Below are 22,193 nucleotides of genomic sequence, written 5' to 3' on the forward strand. Positions count from 1 at the left end.
TTTTTTTTCCACAAAAATGATGTTTTTGCCCCCAATTTTTTATTTTCCTAAGGGTAACAGGAGAAATTAGACCCCAAAAGTTGTTTTGCAATTTGTCCTGAGTAGGCTGATACCCCATATGTGGGGGTAAAACACTGTTTGAGCGCATGGCAGAGCTTGGAAGGGAAGGAGCACCGTTTGAATTTTTAAATGCAGAATTGGTTGGAATTGAGATCAGACTCCAACCCTAACCCCAACACACCCCTAACCGTAATCTCAGCCCTAACTCTAACCATAGCACTAGCCCTAATGGGAAAATGGAAATAAATACATTTTTTTTAATTTTATTATTTTTCCCTAACTAAGGGGTGATAAAGGGGGTTTGATTTACTATTTATGGCAGGTTTTTATGTTTGGCAGCTGTCGCACGCTAAAAGAAGCTTTTATTGTAAAAAGTTTTTGCATCACCACATTTTGAGAGCTATAATATTTCCGTATTTTGACCCACAGAGTCATGTGATGTCTTATTTTTTGCGGGACGAGTTGACGTTTTTATTGGTATCATATTCGGGCACGTGACATTTTTTGATTGCTTTTTATTCCGATTTTTAGGACGCAAAATGAACAAAAACCAGCATTTCAAGAATTTCTTTTGGGGGGCGTATACACCGTTCCACGTGCGGTAAAATTGATAAAGCGTTTTTTTTCTTTGGGTCAGTACAATTACAGCGATACCTCATTTATATCTTTTTTATGTTTTGGCGCTTTTATGCAATAAAAACAATTTTATATAAAAAATAATTATTTTTGCATCGCTTTATTCTGCGAGCTATAACTTTTTTATTTTTTCGTTGATGACGCTGTATGGTGGCTCATTTTTTTGTGGGACAAGATGACGTTTTCAGCGGTACCATGGTTATTTATATCCGTCTTTTTGATCGCGCGTTATTGCACTTTTTGTTTGGCAGTATGATAATAAAGCATTATTTTTTGCTTTGTTTCTTATTTTTTAAAGGGTTCGCTAAAGGGGTTAACTAATGGGACAATTTTATAGGGCCGGTCGTTACGGACGCGGCGATACTAAATATGTGTACTTTTATGGTTTTGGTTTTTTTTTATTTCCAAAAAATGAATTTATTAGGGAATATTTTTTTTTTTAATTTATTTAGTGATTTTTTTTATAAATTATTTTTACACTTTTTTTAACTTTATTCTTTTTAACATATTTATTAATGACCTTGTAGGGGACATAGAGAGTAGAATTTCAATATTTGCAGATGACACTAAACTCTGCAGGGCAATCAATACAGAGGAGGACAATTTTATATTACAGGAGGATTTATGTAAACTAGAAGCTTGGGCTGATAAATGACAAATGAGCTTTAATGGGGATAACTGTAAGGTCATGCACTTGGGTAGAACGAATAAGATGTATAATTATGTGCTTAATTGTAAAACACTGGGCAAAACTGTCACTGAAAAAGACCTGGTTGTATGGGTGTATGACAAACTCACATTTAGTGGCCAGTGTCAGGCAGCTGCTGCAAAGGCAAATAAAATAATGGGATGCATTAAAAGATGCACAGATGCCCATGAAAAGAACATAATTTTACCTCTATATAAGTCACTAGTGCGACCACACTTAGAATACGGTGTACAGTTCTGGACTCCGGTGTATAAGAAAGACATAGCTGAACTGAAGCGGGTGCAGAGAAGAGCGACCAAGGTTATTAGGGAACTAGGGGGTCTGCAATACCAAGACAGGTTATTATTACACTTGGGGTTATTTAGTTTGGAGAATCGAAGGCTTAGCGGTGATCTTATTACAATGTATAAATCTATGCGGGGACAATACAGAGACCTTTCTAGTGATCTTTTTACTCTTAGACCTGTGACGGGAACAAGGGGGCATCCTCTACGTCTGGAGGAAAGAAGGTTTAAGCATACTCACAGATGCGGATTCTTTACTATAAGAGCAATGAGACTATGGAACTCTCTGCCATATGATGTTACAATGTCCCAGGGGGGACATAACTGTCATGTGACAGATCGCGTTTGAGATTGATTTCATTAACCCAAAGACACAAATCATCCATGAGTTTATTTTAGCACCTTTCCGACATCGGGCGTATATTTACACCGATGTCAGACTCCTTCCCTTTGATGTGGGCTCTGGCAGTGAGCCCACATCTTTCCCGGGACTTGGCAGCTGTTTTGAACAGCTGACATGTGCCCGCAATAGCCACAGGTGGAATCGCGATCCACCTGCGGCTATTAACCAGTCAAATACCGCTGTCAAACTCTGACAGGGGTATTTAACAAGCGCGTCCGGCCATCGGGCCGGAAATACACACGCGGTGACCCGTGTCACGTGATCGCGAGTCTCCGGTGTGTCGGCATGACAACCGGAGGTCTCTTGGAGACCTCTATGATTGTCAGTGCCGGATTGCTGCAAGCGCCACCTAGTGGTCGGCGCTCATAGCAAGTCAGCAATTCTACTACATAGAGATCTGATCATCGCCTGTATGTAGCAGAGCCGATCGGGCTATGACAGCTTCTAGCCTCCCATGGACACTATTGAAGCATGCCAAAAGTTAAAGAAAATTGCTTTTTAAAACTATAAAAATAGAAAAAAATCAAAGTTCAAATCACCCCCCTTTCACCTAATTCAAATTAAAAACAATAAAAATAAAATAAAACATACACGTATTTGGTATCACCGCATTCAGAATCGCCCGATCAATTAAATAAAAAAAGGATAAACCTGATATCTGTATGGCGTAGTGATAAAAAAAAGTCAAAATGCCAGAATAACGTTTTTGCATTAAAATGCAATAATGGGCGATCAAAAGATCGTATCTGCACCAAAAAGGTATCATTAAAAAGTCAGCCCGGCGCGCAAAAAATAAGCCCTCCCCAAGCCCCAAATCCCAAAAAATGGAGACGCTATGGGTAGCGGAATATGATGCTTTTTTTATTATTTCTAGCAAAGGTTGGAATTTTTTTACCACTTAGATAAAAAAGAACCTAGGCATGTTTGGTGTCTGTGAACTCGTAATGACCTGGAGAATCATAATAGCAGGTCAGTTTTAGCATTTAGTGAACCTAGTAAAAAAGCCAAACAAAAAACAAGTGTGGGATTGCACTTTTATTTGCAATTTCACCGCACTTGGAATTTTTTTTCCCAGTCTTCTAGTACATGACATGGTAAAACCAATGGTGTTGTTCAAAAGTATAACTAGTCCCACAAAAAATAAGCCCTCAGATGGCCATATTGACAGAAAAATAAAAACGTTATGGCTCTGGGAAGGAGGGGAGTAAAAAACAAAAACGCAAAACCGAAAAAAGCTCGGGGGTTAAAAAACAAAAATTACATCTTTATGACACTTAAATCCAATTTGAATAATAATTTGGAACGTGGTGAAGTGAATATGTTCCCCTTAAAAATTCCACAAAGTCTAAGATTCACAATGTAACTAACACTATTCATACCCAAAATGCCTACAAACTCTTCCTTAACTTCATAGGTTCTAAGGCAATATACTGACATCCAAAATATAAGGTTGGTAACATGAAGAAGCAAACAAATAAAATATACAATGCGTGTGTTATAGATTTGAGTAGTGTTTATTTGCTTGGATAGCTGTCTATTAGCAGTTGAGTACATTTTTTTACTACTTTGGTGACATTATCTGGTAATTGTTTTCTTGTACTATTTTCCAGAAAAACAAAGATTACGCAAATGATTCTTTTCTGAGAAAAAATATTGTTTACATTCAGAACATGAATATGGCTTTTGCCCGTAATTTTTTTGAACAATCAACAAAATATAATTTTTATGTTATACATTTCTCCCCTGTATATAATCATGGTTTACATTATAAAATCAGGCTTAGGCCGGGGTCAGACTTGCGAGAAACTCGCACGAGTCTCGCACGTCAATACCCGACACTGCCGCCGGCACTCAGATCGGAGTGTTCGGCTGCATAGAAATACATGCAGCTGAACGCTCCAATCCGAGTGCCGGCAGCAGTGCTGGGTAGTGACGTGCGAGACTCGTGCGAGTTTCTCGCAAGTCTGACCCCAGCCTTAAACTGCTGCAATCAGTGCTAGCTCAGTTATGTGAGGGTTGGATAACGCAGTCAGCATCCTAAATGCTTGAGGTATGCCCAGCATCTGAGCCTGTTCAATAGACATAGTGTGCACATCTTTTGTACATGTACAGAGGATGTCGCCAAGGGGATAAAAATAGTAGTTGATGTGAATTAGATCGGTTGTCAGAGTAAAACATTTTCCTGGACATAAAAATGACTAGCTTGTGTGACTTCTCTGATGCATAATGAGATCTATTTTAGCCCTATAACATTTCTCACATTCTGAACATGAATATGGCTTCTCCCCTGTGTGGCTTTTCTGATGCATCACAAGATTTGATTTCTGAATAAAGCATTTCCCACATGTTGCACATGAAAATGGCTTCTCTCCTGTGTGAGTTCTCTGATGTGTAGCAAGATTTGATTTATTTGTAAAAGACTTCTCACATTCTGCACATGAAAATGGCTTTTCCCCTGTGTGAGTTCTCATGTGTTTAACAAGAATCGATTTCTGCTTAAAATATTTTCCACACTCTGAACATGAAAATGGCTTCTCCTCTGTATGTCTTCTCTGATGCATAAGAAGAACTGATTTCTGATTAAAACATTTGCCACATTCCAAACATGGAAATGGCTTCTCCCCTGTGTGACTTCTCTGATGTGCAACAAGATTTGATTTATCTGCAAAACATTTCCCACATTCTGAACATAAATATGGCTTCTCCCCTGTGTGAGTTCTCTTGTGTATAGAAAGATGTGATTTCTGTTTAAAATCTTTCCCACATTCTGTACATGAAAATGGTTTCTCTCCTGTGTGACTTCTCTGATGTCTAACAAGATCTGATTTCTGGTAAAAACATTTTCTACAATCTAAACATGAAAATGGTTTGTCACCTGTGTGACTTTTCTGATGTCTAACAAGATCTGATTTCTTGTTAAAATATTTCTTACACTCTGAACATGAAAATAGCTTCTCCCCTGTGTGAGTTCTCTTGTGTACAGAAAGATGTGATTTGTGTTTAAAACATTTCTTACATTCTGAACATGAAAATGGTTTCTCTCCTGAGTGACTTTTATGATGTCTAACAAGATCTGATTTCTGGTAAAAACATTTTCCACAATCTAAACATGAAAATCGCTTGTCACATGTGTGAGCGGTTTGATATTTAAAACTGATTTCCTTTACAATCTGTAATGAATCAGAAAATAGGATTTGTTTAAAAGGCAAAGGCTGAGATGATATATCTTTGGTGTGAGGAGCTGAGGTTATATCTGGGATCATGACATGGTCTTTGAATGTATTTTGATTGACACCAAAGTCATCTGATTTCAATATTGAAGATGTCAGTTGTCCCTCTGATCTCCAGGTACAATCATCTGTCAAGAATAAAATAAAAATAAATTATTTTTTAACATTTTCATATAGAATGTCGATATAAATTGCAAGTCATATGTCACGGTTCCACCCCTCAGTGTGTCTGGGATGCAGTTACTGACAGGTCAGCGGTCCAAACTGGTACAGGGGTGGGCTGATACTGGAAGGCTCTGGCTGTCTCCACGTTTCATTATCCAAGAGAATTTCCAGACATCTTAACTGGGGTGTTACTTCTAGACATCTATCAGACGTACATTCAGCTACTGTGTGGTTTGTCTCTCTGTGTCTTGCATTCTATTTCTAGATCTTTCTTTGCCTGACCTTGGACCTCGTTCTGACCATCCATCTGTTTAACCCCTTCTGCTCTGATCTGCAACCTTCCTGGTATTCTGACCACGGAACGTTACCTGACTATACCTTTTCTCTTCCTGGCTTTTGACCTTGGACTACTTGACCACTCTGCCTCATGGCTAGTCTGTGAGTAGTGACTAGAGATACATCATACAGTATATCACAATTAAATAATTCATTAGCTTAGGCTAAATAAACACTTCTTTGAGCCGTCGGTCAGATGGCTTAAATTCTTGGTTTCTTCAGCCCTGTGGATAGAAATGGCTATTAAAAAGCATAAACAGAGACAATTTGAACTCAGTTTGTCTCTCTGTAATGAATGGCTCTGTCAAATAGTATGTCTGAATCCCGATTTCCAAGGATTCAGACAGAAGACAGGATGGAAAACATCAAACTACTGCTTAATGCAGTATGTTCCTTGCCTAAGACAGTGGAGGCAAAACAGATTACATTCAGAAAGAAGACCTCAGAATAAGGACTAGTAGATCTTGTTAGGCCACCAAGCTAATCTCTTGTAGTTTTGCGACGGCACAAGTTCATGGTTCAGTGATCATGTCACCACTATTTATAAAAGCACAGTCAAATCATAAAAAGAATGTGTTAGTCTTTGCTAATATGTGATGTCTGTCTCATACAATCTTTCACAGCTACATGCCCTTCAGTGCAGAATGGAGGAGCAGAATGGACATGTTTGAAGAAGCAAATACTTTGGAGGAAGAGTAAATTTACACTTGCTGATTATCGCGAACAAATGTCATGCTAAACTCTTGTTCGTGAAACTATTTTCAAGGTGTCTAAAAAAATCATCGTTCTTGGCAATGCTTCGTCCCATGCAAACAGATGTGCTGCAAAGAAACATTATATTCTGTGCACACATAATTATATTACCGCACGAAAAACCCAGACTATGACCATAAATTTGCAGCAAAAATTCAGTGCATTTTTTCTTACAGGTTTTTGATATTTGTTTATTAGTTTTTTTTTGTGCAACGCCATTTTAGTTTCAATAGAGAATAAACAGAAGTAAAAATGCTAAAAGAAATGACATGCTGAATTCTTTAAAAAAGTGTACCTCAGGTCAAAATAGATGAGGCAAAAAAATATCACGTGATTGAGGTTTTAGAAATCTCATTAATTTTGCTTTTACTGTTTCTATTCCAAAAAAGAGCGTGAAAAAAGAACTATGTCCACCCTATTGACGTGTGTCTGAACAGTTAGGTCCCTTTTCTGCTCTGAATTTATTTACATTGAGGTCGGCTGACATAAGGTAAGGTTTTAATACTAAAAACAGTATAGGACCATCCCGATTGGGGTACACCTTGTCGCAGTGGGATGGCTTTTATGTTTTTTTTTATCAAAATAACTAAGTACCCTATGTTATTTATATTTACTAACTATAGGGTATATTCTCAATTTGCATTATTTCTTGGGTTTTGTCTGTGAAATGGGCTCAGTGTGAGAATGCTCTTACACATCGCACGTAAAACAGTTTATGCTCTGGCTCATTTCTTTGGTTTTGCAGCAGTTTCTAGTACTTTGTACAATCATGGGCATTTCCCCCTTTCTGATGGGGGCCTGAACAGTCTGGACTGGGTCCTGCTCTGCCTTTATTCACATTGAGGTGGTTACCACAAGGTAAGATTTTAATACTAGAGACAGGATAGTACTGTCCCGATTGGGTACACTTTGTCCCAGTGGGATGGCTTTTATGCCTTTTGGTCAAAATAGTGTTAACTATGTACACTATGTGATTTATCTGTACCATTACTTCTTACTAGTGATGAGCGAGCATGCTTGCCACTACTCGGTGCTCACCCGAGCATCTCACAGCTGGAGATACTCAGAGCTTGCCAAGTATTTCCATGGTTGCGCGGCAAGAGCTTGGGTCCCCGCCCTGCATGTTTGGCAATCTTTACAGAGCCAATGAACATGCAGGGATTGTCTGTCACACACTGTAATGCTGCAGCCATGTCTATCTCAGACCTGGCGCCGCCATGCTCATCCCATTCTGCTCCGGAATGAGGCAGTGTAGGGAGAGTTGCTGCTGAGCCAGGGAGATTTGTTTGCTTCGTACTTAGTGTGGGTATATCATATATAATACACATATCTGTCTCAACTAACAGTTCTTCAGAGGACTGATAAAGCTGCATAGATATCAGTGCTAGGCAGGCAGGCAGTGTATGTGGCAGAATTCAGTGCATATAGAAAGAGGGTCCATTCCAGTTTTGTCTGCTGTTGCTGCTGCTTATTACAGATATTTCTAGAGATAGCCTCAGGTGTTATTAATGAGTCACCGTAGGAGGCAAAAGCAGAAATACAAGCTAAGTCCAGAAAACCAGAGAAGTTGGCAACTATCAGATTGCAGACCCCTGAACCTATCAACACAACTAGCAGTAGCCGTGGGGGGTTCCTACGATGCCCTAGACCCCTCGATCACAGCCGGAGAAATACATAGGCCTAAAGAAAGAAAGGGGAAATCTAAACTGCCCCAGAGCAGACCCCAAAGCAATAGGCAGCCCCCAACATATAATGACGGTGAAGCAAGATGAAAATACTAACACAGACAGAAAGACAGACTGAGCAAAGACGGGGCCCCAAAACTACCTAGATAGGAAAGGACAGGAAGGCTGCTGTCTGCAATCTGCCAAAACCCTATCAAAGACATAAGCCAACCAGCTGATATGAAAAAGGCCCTGAAGCAGCTAGGCTTCAACAACTGAATCAGCACTCAGGTATTTTCAGAAGACAGAGCTAAATGAATTCAGCACACCCCAGCAGGGAATGGCAGAAATCCAGAATAACAAAGCAAAAACAAAGTCAAAGCACAAAAGCAAAAGGCCGAGCAGCAAACAGCTTTGGAGGAGCAGGAATTCAGACTGGTCTCCAAGGATCTCACAGAGAAATCACCCGCAGGGCAGAAGGGCGTCGGCAGCATTATATCCAGTCCATAACTCCACTCAGCCAGTCACAATCATCAGCCTCAGGTGTTTGACAATCAGGCTCACTACCTTTCTTTACCAGAAGAGGGAGTTCCTCGGGCCTCAGTAATGAAGGGGAAAATGAACTCACAACACTCAGGTATCAGGGGCTAGGAATGATTTTTTTTTTATCTTAATCCTGATTATTTGCTTTAAAAGCAATCCAGAGGACACAGTTTTTCTGTTCCATATGCTTGTTGGCACTGCAGAATACAGCCAGATCCTTTCCATATTACAGCGCAAACAATCCAGCTATTTTAAACTGGGGTTTGTCCGTCACATGGATCACATATCAGTGTGCTCAAAATTGTGCCATTTCAGGCCTCCACTTACATTTTTTGCAGTGTCTTACCCAAGTTATTGACACCAGTTTGCTGAAAAAAATAGATACCTACATGGCCAGATGTTTTAAACTGGGGTTTGTCCATCACACAGATCACATATCAGTGCGCTCAAAATTGTGCCATTTCAGGCCTCCATTTACATTTTTTTGCAGTGTCCTACCAAGTTATTGACACCAGTTTGTTGAAAAAAGTTACCTACAGGCCAGATATTTTAAACTGGGATTTGTCCACCACACGGATCACATATCAGTGTGCTCAAAATTGTGCCATTTCAGGCCTCCATTTACATTTTTTTGCAGTGTGTTACCCAAGTTATTGACACCAGTTTGCTGAAAAAGTTTCCTACAGGCCAGATATTTTAAACTGGGGTTTCTCCATCACACGGATCACATATAAGTTCGCTCCAAATTCAGCCATTTGTAGTGAACATGGAAAATATTGGGCAAGGCACGTGGCAAGAGACATGGAACTGGATGTGATGGTGATGGTGCATGCAGAGGCTGAGGCCGTGGGCAAGCTGAAATTGCGCCACAACAAACACCCACATCATCTTGTCACCCGATCTTCCTGTCCCAATTATTAGGGAACCACAGCAGCACACCACCACTGAACCCAGAGCAATGTCAAAGATTGTTGGTTGGATAGCGGATAATGCTTCCAGTCACTTTGCAAGCACCACCACCATCCTACAGTCATATGTAAAAGTTTGGGCACCCCTATTAATGTTAACCTTTTTTCTTTAGAACAATTTTGGTTTTTGCAACAGGTATTTCAGTTTCATATATCTAATAACTGATGGACTCAGTTATATTTCTGGATTCAAATGAGGTTTATTGTACTAACAGAAAATGTGCAATCTGCATTTAAACAAAATTTGACCGGTGCAAAAGTATGGGCACCCTTATCATTTTCTTGATTTGAACACTCCTAACTACTTTTTACTGACTTCCTGAAGCACTAAATTGGTTTTGTAACCTCATTGAGCTTTGAACTTCATAGCCAGGTGTATCAAATCATGAGAAAAGGTATTTGAGGTGGCCACTTGCAAGTAGTTCTCCTATTTAATTATCCTATGAAGAGTGGCATCATGGGCTCCTCAAAACAACTCTCAAATGATCTGAAAACAAATATTATTCAACATAGCTTTTCAGGGGAAGGATACAAAAAGTTGTCTCAGAGATTTAACCTGTCAGTTTCCACTGTGAGGAGCATAGTAAGGAAATGGAAGAACACAGGTACAGTTCTTGTTAAGCCCAGAAGTGGCAGGCCAAGAAAAATATCAGAAAGGCAGAGAAGAAGAATGGTGAGAACAGTCAAGGACAATCCACAGACCACCTCCAAAGACCTGCAGCATCATCTTGCTGCAGATGGTGTCACTGTGCATCGGTCAACAATACAGCGCACTTTGCACAAGGAGAAGCTGTGTGGGAGAGTGATGCGAAAGAAGCCATTTCTGCAAGCACGCCACAAACACAGTCGCCTGAGGTATGCAAAAGCACATTTGGACAAGCCAGTTACATTTTGGAAGAAGGTCCTGTGGACTGATGAAACAAAGATTGAGTTGTTTGGTCATACAAAAAGGCGTTATGCATGCGCTGTATTTGTATATGTAGTCGTCAGTATTGGTCTAGTGTGAACCATGAGTAAGACCCTCTAGGTCGAAACGCGTTGGTTGGAGACCACCAGAGACCCCATCTGCCTGTATGTCCTTATCTACACTTTTTTCTGTTCGATTTTAAGAATTTACAATAAATGATGTATTTTTAACTGAAGTCCAGCGCTGGAGATTCCATCCTTTATTTTGCTTCAGTCAACACCCCTGATCAAGGTGACTCCGTGCGCAGGAGGATTATGGATCGCAACCGAGACTGGTGAGCTGACCTCCCTTCATTTTCCCTATCCTTCTATAATTATATTTATGATCTAGTCCTGCTCCCTTACTCTATAATTGTTGTGGACGCTTGTAAACACTAATTCTATGGACATGGATTTGGACAGAAATAGGCAGCATATCTTTGCAGCCATTTTTGACTCTACAGATGATGTTACTAATGTGAGCAGTGGGGTCTCTCAGGTAGAGTCTTTAGAAAACCTTTTTAATAAACTGGAAAATCGGAAAAATAAGGAAACCAGATTATGGTGGGACATGACCTCTCTAAAATCTTATCTGACGAAAAAACTTATCCCTAGGGGATTGAGACTGAATAAAAGACCTACCTTCATCTACTCAGACACCTTCAGATTAGAGTGGGAGCAGATTCTTACACAAAGTTCTTTCAAATTAATGGAGTTGATTATTAAATATGAGGAACTGGAGATGACTTGTGTTAAAGAAGAGATCACTAAGATGCAGACTTCTCTGAACAAACACAATAATGTGAAAGACTTTGATAAATTTAATTCAAGAATGGAAAAAAATCTTTCCAAACTGGAAGAATATATTGCAGATATAAAACGCAGTAAATTCATAAGAGACAAACGCGACTTTGAATTGAACCAGGTCTATTCCTGGAAGAAAAGCCGTCCTTTTCAAGAAGGTAAAAAACGATATCAGCATGGTTTTTCAGGCTTTCACCATAGAGATCGCAGGGTCAGCTTCACCAGGTCTCATGATTCAACAGTGTCTTCCAGTTCTAATCTGAATACGTCAGAAGAGTTCTTAGATGCTTCCTTCAACACTAATCATTCTGAGGATATCCGTAGTGATGGAATTATCGTAAGGAGATCAAAAAACGACGGAGAAGAGCGGGGAGGAAACATAAAAAGAAACTACCACTTCAGAAACCGGAGGAGATATCAACATGCCCTGTAATAAATCTTTCAAGCTATATCCTATCAGAAGCTCATATGACTCTCTTGAGCAAAGGCTTGGGATTTAGTCCAGTCAACAAATTTGATATTTATCAGACTCTTCTAGATGTGAATAAGTTTGCCAGAAATTTAACTTTGAAATGTCATTTTGACTACCAGTCCACCTCTTCAGAGACCTTGTCACTGTCTGGATCTACAAATATTCCTGAGTTAATTTTTCCCTATGGAAATTTTTCCTTTAAAGATCTTATAGGCTATTCCACTCTTAGAGACTTACAATCACATTCCTTACCAAAAAATAGGACTTTAAATGATCTCTTTAAAATGCCCAATCCAGGGTTTTATCCAGTTCAGTCCAGACCTGCTATTCTAGATATATTCCAAGAACTAATAGATTTAGTGGAGCTTGATAAAATAACAGAAATGACATATGACAATTTAACAGCACAAGAGAGAGCAGCTATGAAAGAGTTAAAAGATAATGCTGACATTCTGGTGAGACAGGCAGATAAAGGGGGTGGAGTAGTCGTGCTTAATGCTGGTCTGTATTATTCAGAAAATCTGCGCATTTTGAATGATTCTGCTACCTATTCCAAGATTTCTAGTGATCCCACGTCTAAATTTCAGTGTGATTTGTCAAAATTATTAAACGATGGTTTAGTCACAGGGGCCATAACACAGAAAATTTATGATTATGTTAATATCAAGAACCCTGTGATTCCCATTTATCATGCGTTTCCTAAAATCCACAAGGATTTGTTCCCCCCCCCCTTTAGAACTATAATTTCGGGGATAGGGTCTTTTTCAGAGAAATTGGCAGAGTGGGTTGATCATTACCTACAACCTTTGGTCATTGATCTTCCAGGATATATCAGAGACACCAAAATGTTAATCTCTGCCTTGGATGATTATCATTGGTCACCAGAATATTCATGGATTACTTGTGATGTGGTGGGTTTATACCCGTCCATACCACACAATGTGATTATTTCTAGTCTCATATTCTTTTTGGACAAATATAGCACATATGTGATAGAAATTCAATCCTTCATTGTGGATGCAGTTTCCTTTCTTCTCTCACATAATTATTTTTCATTTGATGGAATTTTTTTCTTACAAAAACAAGGAGTAAGTATGGGGGGTAAATGTTCCCCAGCTTTAGCTAATATTACAGTAGCTGTTTGGGAAGAGAAATATATCTTATGTAACAATAATCCCTTTTCACAAAATATACAACTATATGGCCGCTTTATAGATGACCTGATTTTGATTTGGAAGGGAGACATCTCAGGGATTAGTGATTTCATTAGCTATATTAATATGAATGATTTTAATCTTTCATTTACATTTACAGTGTCGGATTTTTCTATCAGTTATCTGGATGTGACTTTGTCTGTGAATCCTGACAGCCAAAAGGTCTGCGTTTTTCCTTTCAGAAAACCCACAGATACAAATTCAATTTTACAAGCTTATTCTTGTCACCCCAAGCACGTGGTTAAAAACATTCCAGTGGGAGAATTAATTAGGTTAAAAAGAAATTGTAGTTCACCTATAATATTTGCTAAAGAATCAAACAAAACCCTCTCTAGACTTAAGGACAGAGGATATGCTAATTGGATGCTAAGGAAAGCTGATAATATTGTCAGCAGGATCGATAGACACACCCTGCTGAATGAATCTCCTTTGAGCCTTGTACACACTGGAGTTACTGCTAACAAGAAAAAGAATCGCACACGGGCCCCCTGTAATAATCATGACCGTCCTATAGTTAGTTTTTCTACCATGTACAGTCCACAATTCAATAAGATAAAGGACATTGTCAAAAAATATTTACCTATTTTACACAATGATAATAAACTTGGTCAAATTCTGGACAATACCCAGATACGATACGTAGCCAGGAAAGCTCCTGCTTTGAGCGATATCTTATCCCCCAGTCTTTATATCAGTAATAGGAGAACTAAAAATAATACTTGGTTGTCATATAAAGGCTTTTCCAAATGTGGACATCATCCCTGTAAAGTCTGCAACTATGTGGTTAAAACCAGCAGATTCACTTCTAGTGTTACTGGCATATCATACCCTATTCAGTCTCACATCAATTGTAATTCAGAAGGAGTAATATATGTTATTGAATGCGTTTTTTGTAACCTACAATATGTAGGCTGCACAATAGGACCTCTTAAAAAGAGAATTAGGAAACACTTGTCAGAAGCTACTAGTAGTAATTATAATATCTCAGCAGTTTCTTATCATTGTAAAACTGTTCATGGAGGTAAAACTGATAGTCTCAAAATTATAGCAATAGAGAAAGTCTATAGATCTACTAGGGGAGGTGATTTCAGGAGAAAATTATTAAATCGTGAATCCTTTTGGATTTTTAAATTAAATACAAGAGTACCATTAGGTCTGAACAAACGACTTGATTTAATATTGCAATTAGATTGATATTTTCTTCTGTATATTTACATTCTACTTAGTCCTATTCTATTCTGGTTATTCTGATAATTTTTGTGATTGTTATTATATTCTTATGATATCTTTTTATTAGTTTTTTTTTTTTTTTTTTTTTCCTGTTTTTCCGACTAGTTTTTGTTTCAGCTCCACATTAGGCTGAGTGTTTGCAAGAGTTAACTGGTAGGGATACTCCCTATTTTCATTAATTCTTTTGTCCAACACCTGTGATTTACTAGTTTTTGTACTATTTGTAGTCGTCAGTATTGGTCTAGTGTGAACCATGAGTAAGACCCTCTAGGTCGAAACGCGTTGGTTGGAGACCACCAGAGACCCCATCTGCCTGTATGTCCTTATCTACACTTTTTTCTGTTCGATTTTAAGAATTTACAATAAATGATGTATTTTTAACTGAAGTCCAGCGCTGGAGATTCCATCCTTTAAAAAGTAGTTAGGAGTGTTCAAATCAAGAAAATGATAAGGGTGCCCATACTTTTGCACCGGTCAAATTTTGTTTAAATGCAGATTGCACATTTTCTGTTAGTACAATAAACCTCATTTGAATCCAGAAATATAACTGAGTCCATCAGTTATTAGATATATGAAACTGAAATAGCTGTTGCAAAAACCAAAACTGTTATAAAGAAAAAAGGTTAACATTAATAGGGGGTGCCCAAACTTTTACATATGACTGTATCTTCCACACGGTCAAGTCTCAGTATCCGTGAGTCTGGACTGCATATTCCTCACCCTGATCCTCTTTCCTCCCACCATGCCGAGTGCCCGGAGACAACTGATCCCACACTTGGACACTCCGAAGAGCTGTTCACTTTTCCATTTATAGATTCGGGCCTCTCGCCCGGTCCACTTGAAGCAGGGCAAAAGGAGATCGCATGTAGAGATGCCCAAATATTTGAGCAGCCACGGCCACACGAAGGTGACGGTGGGAAAGTGTGACAAGAGATGGATGATGATGAGACACAATTGCCAGAAAGTCATGAGGAGGACGAGTGAGCGGAAGTGGAAAACAAGGTGGTGGATGATATAGTAATTGACCCAACCTGGCAGGAGGACATGCAGAGCGAGGACAGCAGCACACAGGAGGAGGCGTAGCACCCCAACAGGCAGGAATAAGCAGTGTGATGGCCGCAAGCGGAAGGTGGGCAACCGTTCTGACAACAACACGACGGAAGTTGCCAGTCCAACTGTTAGGTCTTCCTGAGTCTGGTTGTTTTTTAAAGACTCTGACGAAAACCCCAAAAAGGCCATTTGCACCACCTGCCAGGCCAGCATCAGCAGGGGTATCAAAACTACCAGCCAGACCACCACCAGCATGATCAGGCACATGGCAACAAAGCACCTGACTTTGTGGTCTGAACCCCAGGGTCCAGGAACAGTGTCTGCGGGTGACACCACTGCTTCTTCCGCTGTTGTACGTGCAAGCCAATCTCTTGTCCATAGTGCATGCAAAGATGTCTCCTGCACTGCACCTGTTGTTGCATACACTCAACTAGCACCATCAAGCACATCCACGTCCTTGTCCCAGCGCAGCATTCAGTTGTCCATACCTCAGTCCTTGGAATGCAAGTGCAAATACGCTGCCAACGCCCCACAGGCCACATTACTAAATTCACAAATTTGCGACTGCTTGCGCTCGAAATGTTGTCTTTTAGGCTCGTGGAGATGGAAGCTTTCCGCAAGCTGATGACAGCGGCCATCCCTCGGTACTTGGTCCCCAGCCGCCACTATTTCTCCCGGTTTGCCGTCCCCACATTTCACAAGCACGTGTTCCAAAACAACATTAGCCATGCCCTCAACAATGCAGATACTGGGAAAGTCCACCTAACCACTGACACGTGGACAAGTGCTTGTGGGCAGGGACGGTACATCTCACTGACGGCACACTGGGTTAACATAGAGGAAGCCAGGAACCAGTCGGACCTTGGGATGGACACGTCTTCCTGACGCCGAAGATTGCGGGTCCTAGGTCAATCAGGGTTGCCCCCACAGTCTACAGCTCCTGCACTTCATCCTCCTCTTCAGCCTACATCTCCAAAATGAGCATATCAGTCACAAGCCAGATGCACTGCCTCAGCCAAACGGAAACAGGCTATGCTGAAGCTAATATGCTTACAGCAACAGGCTATGCTGAAGCAAATATGCTTAGGTGACAAACTGCACACTGCTGTAGAGTTGCAGACAGCTCTGAAAGAGCAGGCAGATCTGTGGCTGACACCGTTGAACCTACAGCCAGACATGGTCGTGTGTGACAATGGTCGGAACCTGGTGGCGACTCTGAGGCGAGCTCACACACATACCATGCCTGGCCCATGTGCTTATACTCGTGGTTCAGTGGTTTCTCAAAATCTACCCGGAGCTTCCAGATCTGCTTGTCAAAGTACGCCACATGTGTGCCCATTTTAGAAAGTCAGCTACACCTTCCGCCACCCTTGCCGTGCTTCAGCAGCGTTTGCAGCTTCCGGCTCACCGACTTGTGTGTGATGTCCCCATGCATTGGAACTGTACACTGCAGATGTTGGGAAGGATTTGTGAGCAGAAGAGGGCAGTTGTTGACTACTAGCATCAACAAGGCCGTCGGTATTCATTTTAGACTCCACACATAAGACCTCAGGAGTGGACATGGATGTCAGACATATGTACCATCCTCCAAAACTTTGAGGAGTCCACCAAGATGGTGAGCGGCAATGACACCCTAATTAATAATGGGAACAACAAACCATAGCTGGCTGATAGCTCTCTAAGAATAGTGAGGGCTCACTGCTGGCTGCCACCTGATGGCCCTGTAAAAATAGGCTTTGTGACTTTCAGAGTCCCTCCTTCATAAATGAAACAGGATGTGTCTGATGATGTGTCACACACCACATGGTCAGATAAGGTTCTAAAATGTTACAATGACATTTCCCAATGAATGCGTTTGTCTTGGTTGAAAGCAATGCTAAAGTTCAAAAACGCATCAAAAACGCTACGTGTGAACATAGCCCAAGGTGTGGAGGAGCATTTTTGTTTTTGGTTATTTATTTTGCCTTATATACAAGTCATTACCCTGGAAAGGATGTTCCTTAACATATTTCCCAGGAAAATCCATTTTGGTTTCTTTTTTGTATGTCTTATTGTGAGTCTGTAAAAGTGGCATAAGACTCTGACAACATTGTTCACAGCAGTAACCTGTGAGTCAGAAATGCTTCCAGGGGTCTTCCACATGCTGTTCCCATGTCATTTGAACTGTTCCTATTGATTTCCGCAATTTCTTGTCCCTCTGCAGACCGCCGGGGGGGGGGGGGGGGGGGAGGGGGGTGCGCCGGAAAAATGCTCGCGCTTCCCATAGACTTACATTGGGCTCGTTGCTCGGGTCGAGCACCCAAGCATTCCAAATTGCTCGACCCGAGCCACGTGTAGCCGAGCATTTTAGTGCTCGCTCTTCACTACTACTTATGTATTACAGGGTATATGCTCATTTTGCTTTTACTTTGGTGTTTTTTCTTTTTTTTAACGTATGAACATGATCTGAGACTGGATTAGAACAATTTTTTTTCCTTTAAAGAGTATTTCCAAGTTTTTAAAAAAAGTGGGTTTAGGTTAAGAATGTGATATAATAACGAATCAAACAATACTTGCCTATTTAATTCCTTGCCATTAGAGTGCCCTTCTTTTAGCAGAAATAGTTTACAAAAATTCCCGTCTGTATAAAACCCTCGCCATTTTTTGGAATTAGACCGAAATTCACTCTGAACACTATGGGCCCGATTAAGTTGTCGTAAAACATATGTGAATTGTTACATGTATATTGATATCCACTGTTTATTGTTTAAAATCTTTTGAAACCTAAATAAAAATAACTGGTTTAAAAAAAAAAGTTGTCGTAAAACACCTTAAAATGATGCACAGCTTGTTAGGCGTCGAGTTTCCCCTACTGCACAGGGGGAATCTCAAGCCATGTCATCTGCGTCTCCCATATATCTGCAGCCACAGAGATTCCTGCTCAGCAGAGCCGTCGGTCCAGGCAGCTTGCCCAGGCTAATGCTAGGCTTCTGATTTGCTCCGTCAGGCTCTGCTATAACTCCATGTTTGAATCAGCAACAAGCAGACGCTCCAGGGACTAAGTCCTGTATTTTGCTTACTGAGCATGCCCGTGGGACGACCTCTCATTGGAGGTCGGAGTTCACATGCGCAGGGTCCCGTTCCTGCTACGATTGGTCCACTACTGGGAAGGTCCCGGAAGGACACCGCTATAAAAGAGTCGCATGGCCGCTCGGCCATGCGCTAGTATAGACTCTTATGCTTAAAGGGAAGGTGCCAGCCAATATTATCATGTTTTTAATTTTGTAAAATATGAAAAATAATTTTAAAAAGTTTGGCATTTCCACTTGTTAACACTAGGGGGAGCAGCTACTGAAATTTGGCACAAAAACCTAGTGTACAACTAGCTCACATTACTGCCCTGCAGTAATTATGGGCGAAATCTGCTGACATGGGTGTGGTGTCACTCCTCTCCTCCCCTTCTGGGTGTTTGCTAAGGGAAAAGAGAGGATGACATCTAGGAACACAGTGAACAGCCATTTTTGATGGGGCCTGCAAAGTTACTGACTGTCTTTGCATGCAAAGTCTGGATCAAAACAGGCCATCAATCAGCAGAAATGTTTCCTGGATTTCTGTGGAGCAGACAAGCAGACGGTCCATCCATGTGTATAAAACACAGTGCTCTATGTACAATCCCTGGCACCGAACAGGGCGCCCCCATAGACCAGCACACTGCTCTCCTGAAATACTCTGTGCTGCTGTCACCCTGCTCCTTCCTCCATATATCAGGCCCCTGTCGCCTCGCTTTCACACATCGCCAGGACGGGATCTGAGGAGAGGAATGGGGTCTTCGGTCACCGAGGATGGCAGGCAGCAAGGATTCTGGGAGTAGGGTGACAGCAGCACAGAGTATTTCAGGAGAGCAGTGTGCTGGTCTATGGGGGAGGTCACAGAGGGAGATATATGGCGGAGGAGCAGGGTGTCAGCAGCACAGAGTATTTCAGGAGAGCAGTGTACTGGTCTATGGGGGGCACAGAGGGAGATATATGGTGGAGGAGCTGGGTGACAGCAGCACAGAGTATTTCAGGAGAGCAGTGTGCTGGTCTGTGGGGGAGGTCACAGAGGGAGATATATGGTGGAAGGAGCAGGGTGACAGCAGCACAGAATATTTCAGGAGAGCAGTGTGCTGGTCTATGGGGGGCACAAAGGGAGATATATGGTGGAGGAGCAGGGTGACAGCAGTACAGAGTATTTCAGGAGAGCAGTGTGCTGGTCTATGGGGGCACAGAGGGAGATATATGGTGGAGGAGCAGTGTGACAGCAGCACAGAGTATTTCAGTAGAGCAGTATCACACGGGATATGATTAGATACACGGCTCAGCAGTCAGTATCACACAGGATAGGATTAGATACACGGCTCAGCAGTCAGTATCACACAGGAGAGGATTAGACACACGGCTCAGCAGACAGTATCACACGAGAGGATTAGATACACGGCTCAGCAGACAGTATCACACAGGATAGGATTAGATACATAGCTCAGCAGTCAGTATCACACAGGAGAGGATTAGATACACGGCTCAGCACACAGTATCACACAGGAGAAGATTATACACATGGCTCAGCAGACAGTATCACACAGGATAGGATTAGATACACGGCTCAGCAGACAGTATCACACAGGAGAGGATTAGACATGGCTCAGCAGACAGTATCACACAGGATAGGATTAGATACACGGCTCAGCAGACATTATCACACAGGATAGGATTAGATACACTGCTCAGCAGACAGTATCACACAAGAGAGGATTACATACACGGCTCAGCAGACAGTATCACACAGGATAGGATTAGATACATAGCTCAGCAGTCAGTATCACACAGGAGAGGATTAGATACACGGCTCAGCACGCAGTATCACACAGGAGAAGATTAGACACACGGCTCAGCAGACAGTATCACACAGGATAGGATTAGATACACGGCTCAGCAGACAGTATCACACAGGAGAGGATTAGACACATGGCTCAGCAGACAGTATCACACAATCACACAGGATAGGATTAGATACACGGCTCAGCAGACAGTATCACACAGGATAGGATTAGATACACTGCTCAGCAGACAGTATCACACAAGAGAGGATTAGATACACGGCTCAGCAGACAGTATCACACAGGATAGGATTAGATACATAGCTCAGCAGTCAGTATCACACAGGAGAGGATTAGATACACGGCTCAGCACACAGTATCACACAGGAGAGGATTAGATACACAGCTCAGCAGGCAGTATCACACAGGAGAGGATTAGATACACGGCTCAGCACACAGTATCACACAGGAGAGGATTAGATACAGGGCTCAGCAGTTAGTATCACACAGGAGAGTATTAGATGTCCAGCAGATTGCCAAGTGTTTTGAAACAGCAGGGAGCAGCTCCTCCTATGTTTTGCAAGAGCAGGGGCAGCAGCTGGCCGTGTTTTGGAAAGAGCAGCTTGGTGTCCAGGAGCTCGTCCTGGTTCCTCTCCTGCAGCTGGTATGTGCAGAGTGAACATCTAAGCCCTGTTATGCTGGAACAGTACAGCATCCAGGGATTGCAATAGAGTGTAAATGAAGCTAAAAGAAAAGCACTGGGCTCTAATAAGATGGCGCCTGGCCACACCTATTGTCTCTTATGCCCAGGGACTGCCGTAAATGAGCATGGAAAGTGTCGTTCAGCAGCCAGAGAGGTAAGATGGCAGCCCCCAGTGGCTGCATTACTACAGAAAAAAAAAAACCATACACACCACTGAGTCAAGCTTAGGGGACAATATCTTTTTATACTATTTTCTTTTTTACATTAAATTATGAAAAAACACGGCACCTTCCCTTTAAGGTGTGTATGATGATGGATGCATGTATCTGGTGACTGACTGATTTGAAACCCCTACCCTTTGTTGTGCCTGCTGTTAGGGTCTTGTGGTTAGAGTCAGCGCCTGTCAGTGGCTGTGCTCACGCCACTGTGCTCCTGAGACTCTGCACACACTAGCGTCCGACTGTGCCTCTGCACTCAGGGCACTGTCGTACCACGCCAGGTAGCAGTGGTAGCAACTCTAGCGCTTTCCTCCCCACTCTGGGTTGTTAGTGGCGTCCGCCAGAGCGGTGCAGTGCACACTGGTGTGTTATCTCTCCTTTGGTTTCTTGCTGGCTCCGCTGCAGCGGCGCCGAGCGCTAGTGGACTAGAGGGACTCTAACACCGTGTCCTTGGGGCGGAGTCCTGTGTCTGTATACTAGCTCTCACCCAGCCGAGCTCTGTGAATTTAAGAGGCTTCGGCATCTACACGGTGCGGCACCGCAGTTCTATGAATTAACCGAATTTGCGCCTGTACACGCCGGGTGACGCTAACCAGCGTGTGTTCATTTATTATTTGCTGTATAGTCTCCATTACTTAGCAGCAGTATTCCACCTGTGCACGGTGGACCCCAGGCTGCGAACGCACCTCATTATCATTTTATTATTTGGTTTCCGCCAGCCTAACACAGCTGTTGCAACAATCTGGCACTTCAGTCTTTTCTCTTAGTCCCTTTTGACCAGTATTCTTCACAACCTATTCCTTCAAAGAATATTGTGTTTTTTGGGTGTAATTTGATAACCTCTGTGACAGGGTCACTGTTGCCATACATAAGGGGAGATATGTGTCGCTGTGAGGAAGGTGACCTGACGTACAAACTTGTCTGTAGGGAGAAGAGGTGGTTGGTACACTTTAGATGGACGTTTGTATTAGT

At 41.8% G+C, this 22,193-nt stretch overlaps 1 protein-coding gene across 1 annotated transcript in view; it reads right to left on the reverse strand.

Moving 5' to 3' along the window:
- Positions 1-4,029: 4,029 nt before the first annotated feature.
- Positions 4,030-22,193, reverse strand: part of LOC141052980 (uncharacterized) — a 177,737-nt gene continuing 159,573 nt past the window's right edge. The window contains 1 exon segment of the mRNA XM_073550308.1: positions 4,030-5,450. Coding sequence (XP_073406409.1) covers positions 4,291-5,450 — 1,160 coding nt within the window. The 3' untranslated portion in view covers positions 4,030-4,290.

This window comes from Dendrobates tinctorius, unplaced genomic scaffold (assembly GCF_039654945.1).
Source record: "Dendrobates tinctorius isolate UK_male_01 unplaced genomic scaffold, ASM3965494v1 ptg000164l, whole genome shotgun sequence".
NCBI lineage: Eukaryota > Metazoa > Chordata > Amphibia > Anura > Dendrobatidae > Dendrobates > Dendrobates tinctorius.